The 18,850-nt window shown below is 38.9% G+C and overlaps 1 protein-coding gene across 1 annotated transcript; it reads right to left on the bottom strand.

The window, feature by feature from the left end:
- Window positions 1-648: 648 nt before the first annotated feature.
- Window positions 649-16,849, bottom strand: LOC117416696 (protein mono-ADP-ribosyltransferase TIPARP-like). The gene is made up of 6 exons (XM_034028055.3): window positions 16,656-16,849; window positions 15,008-15,951; window positions 7,496-7,661; window positions 6,651-6,838; window positions 3,454-3,729; window positions 649-2,086 (listed from the first exon to the last, which is right to left on the bottom strand). Exons 2-6 carry the CDS (start codon window positions 15,931-15,933, stop codon window positions 1,639-1,641), a joined length of 2,004 nt encoding a protein of 667 aa, XP_033883946.1. The 5' UTR covers window positions 15,934-15,951; window positions 16,656-16,849; the 3' UTR covers window positions 649-1,638.
- Window positions 16,850-18,850: the final 2,001 nt, after the last annotated feature.

Below are 18,850 nucleotides of genomic sequence, written 5' to 3' on the forward strand. Positions count from 1 at the left end.
ATAATAAAACCTATTATTACTGTGTGCAATTATTTAATGCCAACACTGCATTCAATTGCAAAAACCATCATCCGTAACATTAAACAAACTGTTCGACACATAAAAATGTAACAACATGTTATAAGTAGTGATATTGAATGTTTACCAGCCTTTATATACAATTAGCACCAACTGGGGACTGAATCTGTACTAATTAGTTATATTTCAGGAAACGAGCACACTATATTAAACTTAAATGAGCAACCAGGGTGCAGTGCACATTAGCGTCCGTTTGCTCTAAAGTTGGCCTGTTTTTATGATAAATGTTTATTTTCCACAGGGAAATGTGATCCAAGGTCTTCAAGGCCAGTGTACTTTGGTTACCTTTAAGGCTTTGTACTGTATAATAAAGCACTACTGGTATGTTTACTTCAGTTTGTGCTGGCAATTTTTAATAATATTGGACTATTGATTTCATGCTCTATACATTTGTATCCTGAGCCAATAGGCAAGGTAATAAGTCAAGCATGCCCTTATCGAAACCAGCAGGCGCAGAGTCTTGAATGACAACAATAGCACTACGGCACAGTGTACAGGGGGCGTGGGGGGAAGGGGGGAAGGGGGGAAGGAATCTTGTTTTGATAAACCTTCTAGTGCTTCCTGTTGACATGGCTTGAGATTTCTGTTTTAATAGCAGGTAAAATAGATTGTGGAGCGGTTTCCATTGCCACTGGCGGCATCTGCATTCTGTTTGCTTTTGTTTACGATGGTACGTAAGCTCTAATATGATTGGCTATAGGTGGCCCCTTTGTGATGAATGCTAGAAAACGCACTTGGTGTCACTAGCTTTATATTGAACCTCAGAACCGCCCACAGTTAGTTTGCCCCTCTTTATTTATATTTTTTAATTACCTTAAAATATAGGTTAGCAATAGTTAAAGTAATACAGTATATTGTAATCCCAGAGGCAGACTGCAGCCTCACACATGCTGTATTGTTAATATTCACTTACATGTGACACTCCAGTTCCAGAGAAGCAGCGTTTTTGTTATTGTGAAATGCTAATCTATTTTAATGTATTCAATTAGACAAAAAAATCCATTGTCTGTGCCCAAATGGAAATTCGTGTGAAACTGTTTTCTGGTGCTCGTCGTGCTCTTCAGACCTACTTGTAATCTATTCAGTGTTCTGAACTTCAATATCACACATTTAAATAAACTTTCTATCAAGACCATTTTTTTTTTTAAATCGAACATTTACTAACATAAATAAACATTTTTTATATAAACAAAAAGGCACATATTTCAAATAAACAATGAATACATATTTACAATTCTCACAAATCTGAAAGTCAAATGTCACAACACCATTGGTTTTTGAACATGCCACTAACGTCTTCAATAAAACTATACACAAACTTGGAAAGTTCTAAACATTAAAAGATGCAGCTGCTATAAAACAGTCTTGTCAAATGCTCAATTTTTACTTTGTCTAGCAGTGAAACTGCTCCCCATATAGAGCTGTGAGATCATTGCCTTTTTTAATGTCCAAAGCTTGAAATACAGAAATGGGTCTGGTATATCTGATTCATAGAAACCCTGACTCAGTAACCTTACGGTCCACTGGCTTTTCTTCAGCAGGGTTTAGCAACAAAACAGACTAAATAGCGACAGTATTGGAAACTTCTTCATACTGTATAATGAAATAAGGGTAGCTCTGGTCATCGTTAAAAATGACAAAGATTTGAGGGTCTATCCAGTTGTCAACGCAAGAGTCGAACAAGTCACTGGATGGGTCGTTGGCGTTCAAAGGCGGTGGCCTCCTCATGGTGGCGTTGCCCACTACGAATTTCCCTGTGAGCACCTTGGCTAGAAACATATAGTGAACTCCCTTCGGAGACCGTTTGGAAAAGTTGTGCGAGTAGATGGCCTTTCTGGCAAAGTAGCTTCCCTGTCCAAACATGGTGGCGTGTTTCCCACTGACCCGTGGGTCGAAGTTGTGTTTGCAGATCCCGTCGACAACGTCCTGGGAGGTCCCGTGGAACAGGTGTCTTTCGTTTATCATGCGGTCCATTTCGCTCATTTTTCTAGACATGTACTCCTTCTTCCTGTAAATACACAAAAAAAAAAAATATATAGCATTTTGAACTCCACTGGTAAAACACTGGGTGTTCCATCTAAGCCTATAAAAGCTTCCAGGCGGCACAGTCACACTGCACTGTAACTGTCATTGACTGTTCCGTTCTGTTAATGGTTTGAACCAAGCAAAGACTTAAAAAGAAGCCTGCTTCATTGGCGGGGACTGCGAATATTTCTATTGATTTCAGGAGAGAGAGGGAGAGAGGGAGGGAGGGATGTTTTAATTCAACAAATGCCTTGCGTTCCTCAGCATGTTTACTTTGCATTTGTAAAGCCTGTCAAATTCCAAAACAAAGTGCTTCATTTTTTGTTAAATAAACCCTTCTAATTCTCTGAAGTGGACTCTCATTAACACTTCACACCAACCCCATTTCTGTTTGCTTCCAATATATTACAGTACAGCTTTTTTATTCATTTTTTATTAACCAGGACAGGTTGCGGTGACTCTCAAGATCTAGGTCCTTTCCTTGTGGCGTTTTTTTTTTTTTTTTAAACCATTACCCTTAAAAGGGCCTCTGTTCCTTAGAACAAGTGCGATTTAAATGCTTCCCACATTCTGATAGGAACATCAGCTGCTACTGTGTTCTAATGGGCACTGTGATACAAATGATGCCGCAAGCTGATCTATTTCTAGCAGGTTAATCTGCTATTTATTAGCCTCATAACAGCCTTTGGAAGCTTTAATGGTGTGTGAGTGGGTGCCCTTAACATCAAGCGTTTAGTTGAAACACTGCCCATCTTTAATAGACCAAAAGACAGGTCAGCACACCGGTAACTGGAAGTGCTCCTGTTCTCAGAACTACAATACACTGTACACTTCCTGTTGTACCTCAGACTAGGTAGACTCACTGTACTAATCTGGTAACGGGCTTTGAGTCTCAGCTGACCTTCTAGAGAAATTAGACACAGTACTATCCACACAATTAGTGCAGGGTTTATGGCATTTCTTCCACCTGTATATACAACAGTATTTGAAACTAACATACATACCTAAAAATCCCAAACAGGAAGGTGAGTATTAACATTATAGTTGTTGTTTAAATTGCTTTTTTGAAAAAATAAAGAATTTTTCATTTTGAATATGCCGAAAACGAGAAAGGTTGTTAGCCCACCACTGGCTCAAGGGCAGTATCTAATTGTATTCTGAATGATACCAGTGTTTTAGCCATTACACCTGGAAAACTATTCCATGCATGTAATACGCATGGGTAAAAAGTGCTTCCTACTGTCCATTTTCATCTTCACTTTACACAGTTTCCAGCTGAGGTCTCTAGTCATACTCTGCCAAATCTGAAATAGTAGTTAACTTTACGAATACAAATTTAGATTACTCTACCTTTTATACTTTTCCCAAAGGAAAGGATTCTGCACCCTGGTGATCTTCATGATCTTAAATTTAGTCTCTGATACAGTCTTGTGGAAGAGACTATAGACAGTTCTGTAGCTTTTGTCTTCCTTAGACACAGGCACTTGCATAAAATCCTGAAAGGAATCCATCGAAATCCAGGTTTCGGGATACATCTTCAGAGAGGTAGAGGCTGTTGGAGATAGGGGTTCAGAGGAAGCTGTTCCGCTTGGTAGAGATATTGGTAAAGAGAGGCCACTAAGCGTTCTAGACACAGAAGGAAAAAAATGAAAAACATAAAAAAACTTAAACACACAAAAAAACACACGACTGACATTTCATGACATATTCTAAATGCAGTACTCTTTCAATCAACAAGCACTGTGTGTAGCAACGTAAATCCTCCATCACGCCTGGAAGCACAACATTAGATCAGGATCATGAAAATGATGCCTCATGACACATTGCACATGCACTGCAGGTACATAAGTGCAACATACAGTACACATGGATGGACTGGTTCTTCCACATATACCCAGATTCTGTTACACTCAATTACTTGTGATAAAAGAATGCTGTAACCATCTTGGATAAAACTGATAAGCAGTTCTCTAAATACAAGTCACATGTTTACAAAGGCTGCCATCTGTACAGCTACACTGGGAAAAGAAAAGAAAAAAAAAAAACAACAAGAACAAAAAACCCATCCAGTCCTTTATAAATGATGGACAATGAGGTAATGAGTTGAGGAGTGTACCCCTGGTTGAAATCGGTTTAATTGTAGCAATAAGCCAAGCTGTCAGTCAAACTAATGACTTCCACCCCTTGGTAGGCACAATATGTTTCTAACCACTGGTTTCTGACAATAATGTTTCCAGCTGTGCTGCTGAGATCAGAGAAATGGCATCCTTATTAGTTTGAGTCAAAGCACAGGAGCCACATGGCACTTCATTCATCTGGGCTTTGATGGATATGCAAGTCTTTCTGATCCTAAACTTTAGGCAACAGCACCGCTGAAAGCAGACACCCATCTTTAATCCTTTTTAACTTTCAAAAGAGAAGAAGCAGAAGCCGACACAAGCATTCGGATGTCCGGTAATTCAAAGAGGTACAGAGGCCAATTCACCAGCAATTAGTGAAGCCTCAGGAGGCTATGTCCTTACAAACCTTGCAGGACAAAGTCGCCATGTAACATGATCAAACTAGCCCTAAACAACACATTTAAATGTGTAGCTGTTAACTACATCATTGCAATGTATTTTAAAAATCACAGCAGGCTTTATAATGGCATTACCTCACATTGCAGAAAGGCACAATAATATAGACAATCACAGCAAAACTGTATTTTTCTGCCTTTTCTGTGAAAATCAGTAACCAGGACCAGCCTGTGTATAATGGCCACATGGTAAGGCCGATAGGAATCTTTGGGGGCTTCAGGATATATTGGAGCTAATTCTTCAGTTAGCTTGTCATATAAACAGCGTTAACATATGGTAGTCATTTTCATCGCTGAAGGCACCGACGGTGAAAGAGAACAACCACATTCTGGTTTCCTTGTGTGTTTAGAAGACGTAATCATGGGGTTGACCTGATTTTTTTATATTATTGATTTTTAAAAAATGTATATATACAGTTGTAGTCAAAAGTTTACATACCCCAATGGAAATGTGAAAATTTCTCGAAAAACAAAGAATTTTAAGAAAAATCTTTTGTAGCAAAAGTTTTGCTTTTGTGGATGAGGAAAAAAGAAAGGGATGTCTACAATTATTTATTTCATTAATTTTGTTTGCATAATTCCAAAAATGCTAATTCAAATGTATTCATACCCTTTGATGCTATGAGAGTATTTTCTACAAGGTGCTAGACATTTCAATATGATAATGCAGAACCTATTTCTAGAAAAAGTCTAGAAAATGTTGGATTGTAGGTGAACATTCTTAGAGTATAAAAGGGTTAGGCATAGGATGATTGCTGTCATTACCAATAAGTCAATATGGGAAAAAGTAAAGAGCTATCAGAAGACCTTAGGCAGAAAATCATTTATTATCATAAAGTTGGACAATGATACAATGAGATTTCCAAGCATTTGAGTATCCCAATTTCAACTATTGTTTCTATTATCAAGAAGTACAAGACTCATGGTACTGTCACAACGCTCCCTCGGTCTGGAAGAAAGAAGGTTCTTTCACGAAGAACAAGTAGAAAAATTGGGAAGGTATTCAAAGTGAATTGGATGCAAGTGGGACTGGGGTTTCTTGCATGGTGAAGGTCTCAATGGTCACAGGCCAAGGAAAAAGCAACTCTTAGAAAAACGTCACAAGGACAATCACTTAAAGTTAGCAAAATGGCATTTGAATGATGGATATGAGTTCTGGTCAAAGGTTTTGTGGAGGGATGAAACAAAAATCGAGCTATTTGGTCACGCTGGTAGTTGTTACGTTTGGAGAAAGTCTGGTGAGGCGTACAAAGAAAAGAACACCATACCTACTGTCAAGCATGGAGGTGGTAATATCCTTCTATGGGGCTGTTTTCCCTCTAATGGCACAGGAAATGTAGTTCCAATGCATTGTAAAATGGATTCCATAGCATACCAAAAGATATTGGCCAATCATCTGAAACCCTCCATTACAAAATTTGGTTTAAACTGGACATGCCAACACAACAACAATCCAAAGCACACATCAAAATCTACTTCAGAATGGTTAAAGAAGATTAAAATCAAGGTTCTGGAATGTCCTAGTCAAAGTCTCGATCTAAATCCGATTGAGAATCTTTGGTATGAGTTGAAGAAGGCTGTGCACAAGACAAGTCCTCAGAATTTGAATGAACTGGAACAATTTTGCTTTGAAGAATGGTAAAAAAAAAAAAAAATCACAAAAGAATCATGCCAAAAGCTCATTGACAAATATCCTAATCGTTTCAAAGAGGTTATTATTGCTAAAGGTGCCTCAACTAGTTATTAATTTCATTTTCCTTGTCAGGGTATGAATACTTTTGAATTAGTAACTTTTTTTACTCACCCACAAAAGGAGAACTTTTGCTACTAAAGATTTTTCTTATAATGATTTGTTTGACAAATTTCTAGAAATTATACATTTCCATTGGGGTATGTAAACTTTTGACTACAACTGTACATATAAATATCAAATTTGCAACAAAATAACGGGCAGTTTCAATGGTTTACTTACTGTAAGTAAGGCATCAGCATGACCGTGGAGAGGAAAAGGGGTCTTTTCTTGATCTGTCTTCTGAAACCAAAGATGGCGTTCTGCTGGAACCCTTCTCTGATGTTCAGGATGTACTGATTTTGCAAAGTCACAAAGCGCACTTCCTTTAACCCCCTGCAGGTAGCTTCTTCTATCAATCGAACAACTGGCTGTTGAGAGAAAAAAAAAAAAAGCTTTATCTTAACAGAGATACGATGAATCAAGGTGGATGTACAGTATCTGTATGTACAGTACATATACTGTATAGTCATCTGTGGTGCTGTACACAAATTCACACCAGAGACATCCTCACTTTTAACAGGCAGCCTCAGTTGACATCAGATATCACATCGCAGCAGGGTGAAGCAGAGGTCTAGCATTCCCCGGGCTTCCTGCCCTGCATCTGAGCTTAAACCAAAGAGCTATCCATGCATATCATATGGAGGAAACAAGTTCACTCACTGTAGGCATTTTTTGTATTTATATTTCTAAAATCTGATATCTACTTTTTATTATCGCAATTACCAATTATCCCCTTGACCCTGATCGGTACTGCCCACATTACAGACAGCTCTTTTCTTATCCTGTTCACGCAAAATGAATACGATTTTTAATTTTAATTCTTCGTTATTTCAATCAGTATTTTGTTTTCAGTTCCTATATTAGATCTGCACTTTGCTTTTAGCTAAATTCACAGAGCCCAGTGAAATACTGTCTGCCTGAACAAAATTTGATTTCCTAATATTCTAAGTCATGCAGGGCTTTCAGCTATCGATCAGGTTGTGGACAGTTCAAAGAGGAGAGATCAATAAAAAGCTGTTGTTTACCTCAGAGTACTCCCTCCAGCCGAAGCTGTCCTGGCAGTAGTACTTCCACACAGTGTGGTAGTTGGAGTTTAGGTTGGTGCTGGGAGGAGTGGACAATCTCCGCACCAAGTCATATTCTACATCGGCAACCCTCATGAGGCTGAAATCCAGTGCAAAAACACGTCCCCTGAAACAGAAGGAAAGTTCGGTTAGAATATTTTTTATTGCAAGGACATTATTATCCACACATATTATCTGTTATTATTATTTATTGGAAGATTTCTAGGCTCTCTGGCGCTAGTTCCTAAAGTCCATGATATGTGAAAGGTTGTAAAGAGTATTATTTTCGAACACTGTGGACTGTGGACAAAACACTTGACCGGCTTTTTGCTGCTCCATAATAAAATGGCTTCACAGTCCAAAGAGTCCTTTATTATTTACCATGGATTGCTAGCAATCAGTAGTTTGTAGCCCTGTTTCACAGTAGGCCCTTAAAGACATCATTGTATTTGAGAAAGGGCTGAATTAATCAGGGGAGCACTTAGTGTATTTTAGAGCGAAAACACCAGCAATAAACCTGTTCAAACAAGTCAGCAATGACAAAAATGTGTCCAAAAGAATATGATATGAAATGAAGGTGTGGATTCAAATCAGAAAGATTATCTCTTATAATCAGTTCATTTTCCTGTTTTACTGCGCCAATTAATTAAGCATCCAGTCACTCCAAAACCATCTCTGCATTAGCAAGATTTCTTGTATTCTAGTAACCCTTTATATATAGGCCTAGATAGATAGATAGATACAAGCATGTAGTCACCAGTAGCACAGCAAATGCCACTAAATAGTATGAAAGAAGTATTGGTTACATCGCAGTCCTTGCACAGAATTGTTTGGACTAGTGCAGCAAGTCAGCCAACATAATTCTGCAAACTGATTGCACTTTTAAAATAGAATGGGGGAATTAAAAACCAGACATACAATAAGAGCAACTTTTCCTAACTGTGACTCAACACATTTGCAAGGGCTTCCTCTTAAAAGTCTCAGTTTCGATCACAGTTTCACTTGAGAAATACGCAGAGTAATGAAACAAACTTAAATAAAATGAACCGGGCTCCCGAGTGGCGCATCCAGTAAAGGCGCTCCTCGCAGGATGTGCTCTATAGCCTGGAGATCGCTGGTTCGAATCCAGGCTATGTCACAGCTGACCGTGACCGAGAGTTCCTAGGGGGCGGCGCACAATTGGCTGAGCGCTGCCCGGGTAGGGAGGGCTTAGGTCGGCAGGGGAATCCACGGCTCACCGCACATCAGCGACCCCTGTGGCCGATAGGGCGCCTGTGGCTCTGCAGCGGAGCCGCCAGATCTGTGTTGTCCTCCGGCACTATAGGTCTGGTAGCATTGCTGTGGATCTGCAGTGCGAAAAATGACGGCTTGGAAGGAGCACGTTTCGGAGGACGCGTGTTCCAGCCTCCGTTTCCTGAGTCGGCGGGGGGGTTGCGAGCGGTGAGCCGGGGATACAGATAATAATTGGGCATGCTAAATTGGGGTGAAAACCGGGGTAAAAATAATTGGCGACGACTAAATTTATAAAAAAAAATGATAAAAAAAAAAAAAAAATTAAATATAAATAAAATGAACCATATCAGCAAATATCCTTTTAATGAGGTCAGGATATTTTCCCCAATAACCCTCATCTGAGAATGGGACAACTTTTAAGTTGTTCCGGGATAAGTTGGAACATAGGTTTAGCAGTTAGAGTTCTGACGCACAGTCTGAGATTCAAGCTCTGCAGGCTTCGCACTAGCAAGTGGAGACCTGTTTAATGCCGTAGAACCAATTTAACAGGCAGATGGGGCTCTGCTGAACTGACTTGAGTTCCTTCTGCGTAGTGCTGAGGTGAGAAAAAGACCCACAGACTCACAATAAAGGGAGCCGACAGTCACGCGGCAGATTCTGCTGTTGCGTTTATATTTAAAGTACTTACAAGCGAGTGCAAACAAAGGGCCAGCGTGTTTTTCCTTAAATGAATGGAACGATTCTCACTAGTGTGGGACTAATATTTGAATGTATGAGCAAACATGATTGTATTTATCAAAGGAATAAAGGACCTTGCCAGTGCCAGAGGTACTGATAACCGATTTACAATAATTATAATCTTTAATCCCGGTTAAGCAAGCCTCCCCTTTTTGATGGCCCCTTTTTGATGGCAACCCACAGTTGCCCGACAAGGAAGGCAAAAAGAAGGCAGTGCATGTAAATATATTTCCATGTACATACTATATTAAAGCTGCTTATGTGATAAATCTAATCCATGTAAAAGAAAACAAGTGGACTCAAATATATATTCCGATCACACTAAATTTGTACCAAATATAAAAGAATCTTAGGCAATATGCAAGTATTAGAATGTTAAAACTGTGTTACTATACAGTGACTAGTGTTGTGGTGCTATTAGGTATCCATTAAAGCAGCACTACTATGTTTTATGCTTCAGTTTCACCACATGTCAGCACTTGCATGATGTGGCCTTTTTAATTCCCTTGCTATGACAAAAGCAGCAACTTAAAAAAAAAAAAAAAAAAAAAAACAGGTGGAGCTGACACCAATAACATCTTCCCAACTGACTTTCTATAGCTAGATCATAAAAAAACAAAACAGTGAGGCATAAAAAAGCCATAAAAAAAACAGAACACCAGATCTATGACATGAGCATGTTTCCATACAACAGACAAAAGACAGCTGTTGCATGTAAACATGCATGCTTAGGTTTGCAACTCTAGTTACAGAGCGGTCCAGGGTGTGCAATGTTTACATGCAAACAATTGCACGCACTGCTCCAAAAAGCACACAAGTCGGGTGAATTTGCTGGCCAGCAGTACTATCAAGCTGTGACACTAACTAAGAGCAAGCAGCACCCAGAATGAACCAAGGTGCTCTAGGTGCTGGGTCTCTACTGGGGCTAGCCAAGCTAGTTAGTTAAGAATCTAAAAATAACATTCCTGCACTTTAATTAACAACTGTTTTTCACGTTCATTAGCACTCTGATTGGATCAGCATCAGAGTGTTAAAAAGCCATTTAATATGCTCCTGTGTGATTTATTCAGTCATGCCTGGTACTGGGAATGAAAATCTGGAATATCCTAGGTGGGCTTGCTGAGACCCTAAGGCCTTCCACACAAACAAGCATCTCCAAGTTCAAAAATGCTCAAAAGCGTCAAGGGGCTAGATTAGGCTTTGCACTTCTGTTTGAACATTTTTGTTTTCTACAAAGGGGCCCTTGAGAACCAAAGCAACTTAGTTCTGTCTGTAATTTAGACCTGTTTTTGAAAGGATTAAAACTACTTTTGCTACATTTTCTAAAAAACACAAAGCCTTTTAAGCACACTCAAGTTTCTTTCTCAATTTTAGAACATGAACCAACATTAATATTTTACACTAGTAAAAAATTATAGGACTAAAGCTTTTTTCCCCTGTTGACTTTATACAAAATTTGAGTTTTAACAAGACCCATTCCTATGACACCCATTCTAAACCCTGAAAGGGCTGAACTGTGTGAAGTTAGAATGCCCTTTGGCACAAAAATTCATCAGGACTGACAGTCAGAGCACTATCAGGTATGGGAACACCACACCGCCAAAACAGTGTCTAAAGGGCGCAACTGCAGTATCTGTTTTCCAGTAGAGTACGGAAGTGTTTTGTTACACTGCAGTACTGCAATTATATTACCTAAAAAGGTATAAAAACAACAGCAAATGTACAATTTCCCCAAGACAAAGAAAATGCTTTTGTGCCGTACCATTTAAAAAATAATGTTTCTCAATAGATGTAACCCTTTAATAAAATGCATTTTAAGAATAGGTAGGCATATTCTTGTATTCTTATATATACAGAACATAATCATAAACTGGAAGGTAAAGAAGTAGATTCAACTAGATTCTGAATAATTACAGCGCTTGCAAGGAAATTGTTTTTCTACCGGGAGGCGTTATTTTTATTTTTTTTATAGCATTGGTTTCTCTCAACAAATCATTTTAAAAATCTATCTGATTTGAAAGACAATGAACAGCACAGGCATCCACGAGCAGTCTGTATGAGATAAGATTTCCTTGGCAAGGTCAGCGATTGAGTCCAAAACGTCTTCTGTATGTGTTGGAAGTAGAAAAGAAGCTAAAGTACACTCTGCTTTCAAGACACGTTGAACACTGAAAATGAAAAAGTACTGTATTACTGGAAGAACGCCCAAAACAGGAAATCAAATCCACTGCACACTTGACCTTTGAAGCAAGAGACTTCACATGTACTGAATATTATGAAGAGAAGCCAATTTACACGATTCGTGTAATCTGAGCCTATTAAGAAACAGTCCATAGAAAAGCACATCTATATCTATAACTTTAATTTGATATAGCACCCTTCACACCAAGGTGTCTCAAGGTGCTGGCCAATAACATCCATAACTACTGTATTAAACACTCAATAATAAATAATAACTTAATTTTCTAATGACAAATATTGCAACTGGAAGTCTTTTCAATTTCTTCTGAAATGAGCTTTCTTTTAGTATTTCCTGTTACATTCTATTCAATTGTGACACCAGAAAGCGTATCTAAGTAGAAAATGTTTAAACACAATACTGAATAAACATGGCGTTCAGAAACATGTCCTTTTCTCTCATTCTGATTTCAAAAAATAAATCATTCAAATGATTACCTCCCCAATTACTAGTTCTCCTATTCAGTTGTTACTATACATTGGCTCCTTAATATTAATGTAATATTACTAAGGCAATATAATGGCAATATGCACTTTAGTTAACCGCTTGTGACACGCTCCAGGACTGTGTACTGTACAGCAGCCTTAATTACACTTTCCAATCACATCCTCCAAGCTTTAGCTTAGATAAGCAGATTTTATAATAGAGAGTCAGCTATCTGAGGCCAGTATTTCCATAAGGAACATATATATTGTTGTAACAAAATCAAGGGCCAGCACGACACAGAACTCCATTCAGCTTCAAAACCCCACTTAGCTAAACCCCCATGGTGACCTGTTGCTATATCAACCTGTCAAAGTAATACAAAGCTATTTTTTAACACTGTACAGCTCATTGCCTGGAAAGAATGGAAACTTAGGTTAAGTTCTGCTTTGCAAGTTGACCTGATTTTCCTATGCATTAGGTTATGACAAAGAATAACCATAAAGGGAGCATTGAGACTTCTTGTTCTTGTTTTTGTTGGGACTCATCTCATGCTGTTTCCTCAAAAATAAAAAATAAAGAACTACTGTCCTTACAGTACAACCAACAATGTTGGCAAATAGTGGAGGAGAAAAAAACTCACATTTGCATGGCAGACAAATGTCTAAATCTAGGAGACAAATAAAAAAAAATGTAAAAGTCTTTAAAGGGACCAATGAAAACGATGCTAACTCTAGTAAGTGTCAAGGAATCAGATTTTAAAATCCATTAACTCATTAAGTACCAAATACATTTCTTTAAAATAAATAAATTAACATTTAAAAATAGGTACAAAATAGCCTGTTCTTAAAAGAAGGGCAATGGCACTTAATGGGTTAAAATGGGAATCTTCATTGTAAAATAGAATTCACTAGTAGAGAACCAGCAATTTGGAATGATTAAGCTATAGCTGAGTCAAAACCTGTTACGTACATTGTAGTGAATCCAGCACAGAAAACAGCATACTCAATTTGAATTCAAACAAGGGTAACAAAGGGGTGTTGCTATAGATTTACCAACAAGCTGCTTAAGTTCAGTGCTCTTAAGATATAAGACCCCCTAAAGGTTCTCAATGATTATCTAGCAAAGGCAATCAGGGAATAAATGAAAAGGAAAACCTAACATGTCGATATCTCAGTGTAACACCCCACCCCATCTCTTCTTTTTCTTAGTCAAGGCATCTATTCATCCCATGAATAGAGGATTCTATTGGATTTCCCAGTTACTGGTAGTAGATGTGACTATCCAAGTGCTTTCTGTCTTCTGAGGTTACACCAGCTGATGAGTCCAAAATAAGGCTACAGTAATATTGGTTTAGTCAGCAAGCTCTTTGATGAGAATCATGCAGTCAATCTGAGCAACAATCTCTCTCTCTTCCGGTATATTTGACTCAAGCCACAAACATATGCATACTGTAAACAACCTTCATCATAACACTATGCAATACTGTACCCCTTACACCTTTACTAGTTATCATGTGATACATACTGTACTGTGTTACCCTGGTTACCACTGCTGCAGTGTTTTTACTTGGCTTTACTCATTGATGCAAAGTGCTGAACAGACTTTCTTGTTGCGAGATAGGCCTGTAAACCTTGTCCGACCACAAGAGATTAATAGCAGCAGCCAAATGTGGTAACCATGTGAACCATGTACTGTAGCAGCTTGTTTGTAAGCCTCCCAGCTAGGCCCTGGCATGCTGTTATCTACATCCTGTTGCTATAGGAACACAACATCCCTCCAGGATACAGGGGGCACTAAGATGAGGAGACAAGGGGTGAACTTTATTTCTGTGTAACATATTATATCACATGTCAGGGTAATTTAAGAAAAGGGGTGATGTTTCTACATAAGGAGATACGGTGTAAATATTACATCATCTAGCACCATAGAGCGAGCCAAGAGAAACCCAAGATCAATTTACTAGTGCAGGCAATAGCCAACACATGGAGTTTTACAATCAGAACTTCAGACAGGAGAAGGACACACTTTACAACTGCAAGCAATTATCTCCAGGATTTCAGATATGAAGCTTTCCAGTTGCTATTATGCAGAAAAAACATATTGGATGCAGTTGGAGGACTTCTTTCAGACTACACGCCAAGCCATACTTTAATCAAATCAAAAACATCATATGTGAAGCAGCTGATGAGGGAAGGTACAGTGTTTAATTCACAACACAAACCCAGCAGTCCGTGCACAGGAATAGCCTATAATGCCTTTCGCAAGGCCTGGAATCTGCCTCAGGTGAAATTAGTTTAATGGTCTCATAACCATGGGGGCATTGTCAGCCCACATTACAAAATCCCCATGGAATTCACAAATATTCAGCACTACTGGAAGAGACTACTTCACAAAGGCAGGATTGCTGTAATATATAATGAAAGTAGTTATACAGTAACTTAAAAGGTATGCTTCTCTACAGCACAACTACTTTTAAAAGTGTCTTTTCTATTTTATACTTCTCAACTGAAGCTCACACATCATAAAGTTGACTTGTTTATTACAGCAGTCAATATTTGTTTCTCTGACACTTAGGTATTGCAGCTGATTTCTATATATAATTAATATAATTACACATTCTGGATGCTTTTGCTGTGCGGACCAACAGCAAAGTGACACGATATCCAGAATTATGACAAACAGTTATTGCTTCCTGGTACTTTGATTTGACTACAGACTTACATTTTAATTTCCAGTATGGTAAAAAAAAAAAAAGAGAGGATGTGTGACTGTGCCAGTCAAAAGTATTCATTCAATGAAAACTGGTTTTAAACAAATGGCAGTGGGCAAATACTTACTGATATTTAAGCCTGACTTGTTCATTATCTGGATTACAATAGAGTCTTTCCAATTGTTCCTGCGATTCGTCAGAAACACTTTGCCAAATCGGAGTCCCAGTCTTCCTGATCTGCCAGTGGTAAGGCAGCACCGTGTGATGTTCGGGGCAGTCGTTGCCATAAACACAGATCCCCTGCAGAAAATCCACGCAGACCGATATCCCGTCCCCTTGTTGCGTGTGATACTGCAGCTGGGTCAGTAGTTCAAACACAAGATCCAACGAGGCTTCGTCGCTTTTATCCTGGAAGATCCCGCTTTGCACGAGGCTGTCATTGTCAGCAAGGCAATTAGCACCCTGGAACGACTCAGAGGGGTAGATTCCATTCATCTTGTCATCTTGACACGGCGGACTGGCAGCACTCGCCACCGCTGTTTCGCTTGCCGGAGGCTGAAAACTGCGCTCATCAGAATCTATTGTACCAGACTGAATTTGAACCTCTTGTTCGGGTTCCACAAGTTTAGCGTTCGGGTCAGTTAGCTGTGCTGCTTCAGCGCGCGGTGTCAACCCAGGCACAGCACCCCCTTCTTTTAAGCAAATCTGGTTTAGCCTCGTTTGCTTTTGTACAACAGCCTCGCACAAATTTCTTTGACTTCTGGACTGATTCCTCGGTACAAAGACCCCATCGCCTCCCCCTACAAGTGCATCTGAGCTTAATAAACTGGTCAGGATGGGATCCAAAGCCCGGAGACATTTTGTATCCAACTTCCTCGGAGCGTGTTTCTTTTTTAAATAAGGCTTGACAAGAGGGATTTTGTCAGACAGCCCCATCTGTTCGTTGAAGTCTTCACTCGGCATTGGCGTGCAGTTTAGGTTCAATGAAGTTGTGCCTAAAATTGTATCAACACTTTTTGTTTCCGTTTGCAGTAAATGCAAAGTTGTCTCCATAACTTTTTTTAAAAAAACCTGTTGAGATGAAGATGGAGGGGGGAGAGAACAACAAAACATTGTTATAAAACCAGTTGACTGCTTGGTAAATGGAAAACGTCATGTTGATGGTGATAAGATTACAATCTCCACAGTTTTTTTTCAACATGTTGTTAGCCCTCAGGCACGTAGGGCATTGAAACAGAACCAACAACACATCATAATTAATTGAAAACACCTTACGAGCAGATTGTTCTCTTCCTGTAAATCGTGACATGATGGGTGTAGACCGTTGGGTGGTTATGAGCGAGGTCGAATTGAAAGAAACCCTATCGTTGTCTGTGCTACTTTCACGGCAATGCAGTCCCTTTTATTGCGAAACTTGATAAGGAAGGGCTACAACAAGAAGTACTAAAAAATACCGTGTTCTGTAATGTGGTGTGGCGACTGCATTTTACGTAGAAAATACACCTTTTCAATTTTAAACAGGGGTCGCGTTGAAACGTTTAAAAAAAAAAAAAAAAAAAAAGTCATAAAACCGTATCGTATTGTTCTTCAAGGACATTAAGCCATGACACATTTAACATAAAACAGTCAAACGAAAGATCAACAGGACTGGTGAAAGCAGTTTTACTACTGTTAACATCTGGTAGATTTCTGTAATGAACATAACAAAGCATATCTGACTGTACGCTCGGTAACACGTCACACACAAATAATAATAATAATAAAAAAAAACCTACCTCGATATATTAAGATTTGTCTGATCTGGATCGTCCGACTCCTCTGATCATTAGTATTTTTCGCGTGTATCCTGAAGTATTTGTGTTATAACTTCTGAGGGCTGCTTGGTGCGTAACCACCCAGCTCCAGCATCAAGTACAACGACCGCTCTAGAGGCTGCGGCTCACAGCTGTTGAAGCACTTTTTTAAATGGTTCTTTTCTTATCCACTCACATAGCTGGAACTGCAGCATAGGGGCGGGGTTTTGTTGAAGGAAAAAAAAAAAAAAAAAAAAAAAAGTCTGTCAGTACCAGGAAGTGATTCTGGGTGACTTATGCTTATATATTGAGAGAAATAAATGAGAATTAAGAAAATAAATACTGTTTTTCATGGGGTTTGAATTGTGCAGTTCATATTCAGGACGTTAGGTTGAGGTCATTGTGTTCCAGAAGTCTGTTAAGGAACAGGCCCACGCGGGGTTTGGGTTGAGGTAGGAGGCGCACTAAAAAAAAAAAAAAAAAAAAAAAAAAAAAAAATGAATCATTCATGCCACAAATAGGTAGAGGAAACGAAAACAAATAATATATTTAACGTTTTTGTTTTCTGTGGGTTTTGCTGTTGTCGACCCATGTGAAACTGCATAATAAATTGAGCTGAGCGGTTGTTTTTTGTGCTGTTGTGGACTGCAGTTGCATTGCAACACGATTTGCATTCTGCAACAAAAGCGATGTATTTGCCAAACGCTTTGGCATTGTGTGAGCCGATACTCGACCTGCATTTAAAATTAAACTACATAAACGTTAACGCACGTCACTCATTGCGTCAGTTTTTGGTTGCCAGCAATTCAGTTGTCTTAATGTGTTGTAACGTGGGGTTGTTACATAAAATTAAACTATTTTTTTCTGTTGCTGGGCAATATTGGTATTTTTTTTTTTTTTTAAAAAAACAAAATATAAGTTGTTATTTACACAAGAGAAACATCCCAGTTAAAGCCCTAGCCTAGATTTAAAATTCCTTAAAAAATAATAACGAAATAAAAATTCTCTATTCAGGCAGTAACTTGTTGCTAATCGTCTACAAAGTGATTCTTTCCTGACAAGTGCTTGAATCTGTAAATCACATGCATAATTGCTAAAACCGCGAGACATTACACTATAATGCTGTTGCTAAAGGGAGATGGATTTCATTGTAACCTGCTGAGAAGAGTATGTTCTTTTAGAAGGGAAATCAAAAGCCCCCTTGTCATGGTTGATGTCTGAGTTCGCATAAAAGAAACAGGAAACATGAAACAGAATACTGGAGATCTGCTTCAACTGCACATGACCAAGGTCATGGTGAGCCTATTTGCAATCTGCTGATCAAAGCTGAAACTCTGTTTGACTCACCCTAGCACAGTTCAAAACCACAGTGACACCCTCCTGCTTATCTAGAGTACTGGTTTAGACTCTAACCAACACTATAAAAAAAGGTAATGTTTTAATGCGAAAGTGAGTGTGTAATATAAATGTGTTAATTGAAGCACTGTTGGCCTGAATTTCAAAAAATGTGGACAAGAGCCAACACGCCAGGTTCAACAAGATAAAACTGTACAGGAATTTGAATGACCCTCAACCCAATTAACAAGTCATTGGTACTAAAAAGCCAACATGTTTAACAGTAACATTTTTAGAAATGTTATTTTAATTTGGAAAGCAAAATGTCATTCTGCGTCCTTCCCCTTTGCTTCTCCTTAAATTCGCTGCTAGGGATTACAGAGAAGGACTGTCTAGGGGGTGGAACAGCTTTGAAGTTCCTCGCAATCACTCGGTGCTTGTCAGCGATTGCTTTTGAGTCAGCGGTGAGAACACTGCTCTAATGGGCGAAGTCAGCTGGCACCATTTGCTCTTCAACTACTGACCCCAACACAAAAGGGAGCGACCACAGTGTCATGCTGAATGAGGATCTGAAAATGACTTGCTAGGGTGAGTTCAGATCCGGATGTGAATGTAATCACAGGGCTGTGCACTTTAAGCCCTTTATAAGGAAGGCGGCACACCAGGGCAGCGGTATGTGAAGCCACTAGTGTGTTATTAACTTGTCATTACCAGGGAACGATGTGTCTAAAATAAATTAGATTTCAGAAATGGGCTTTTGATGGCCTTTTCAGTTGAGAAAATCATGATTAGTAGCTATTGTTAACCGTGGACACCTAACCTATATATATATATTTTTTCCT

The sequence above is a fragment of the Acipenser ruthenus genome, chromosome 12 (assembly GCF_902713425.1).
Source record: "Acipenser ruthenus chromosome 12, fAciRut3.2 maternal haplotype, whole genome shotgun sequence".
NCBI lineage: Eukaryota > Metazoa > Chordata > Actinopteri > Acipenseriformes > Acipenseridae > Acipenser > Acipenser ruthenus.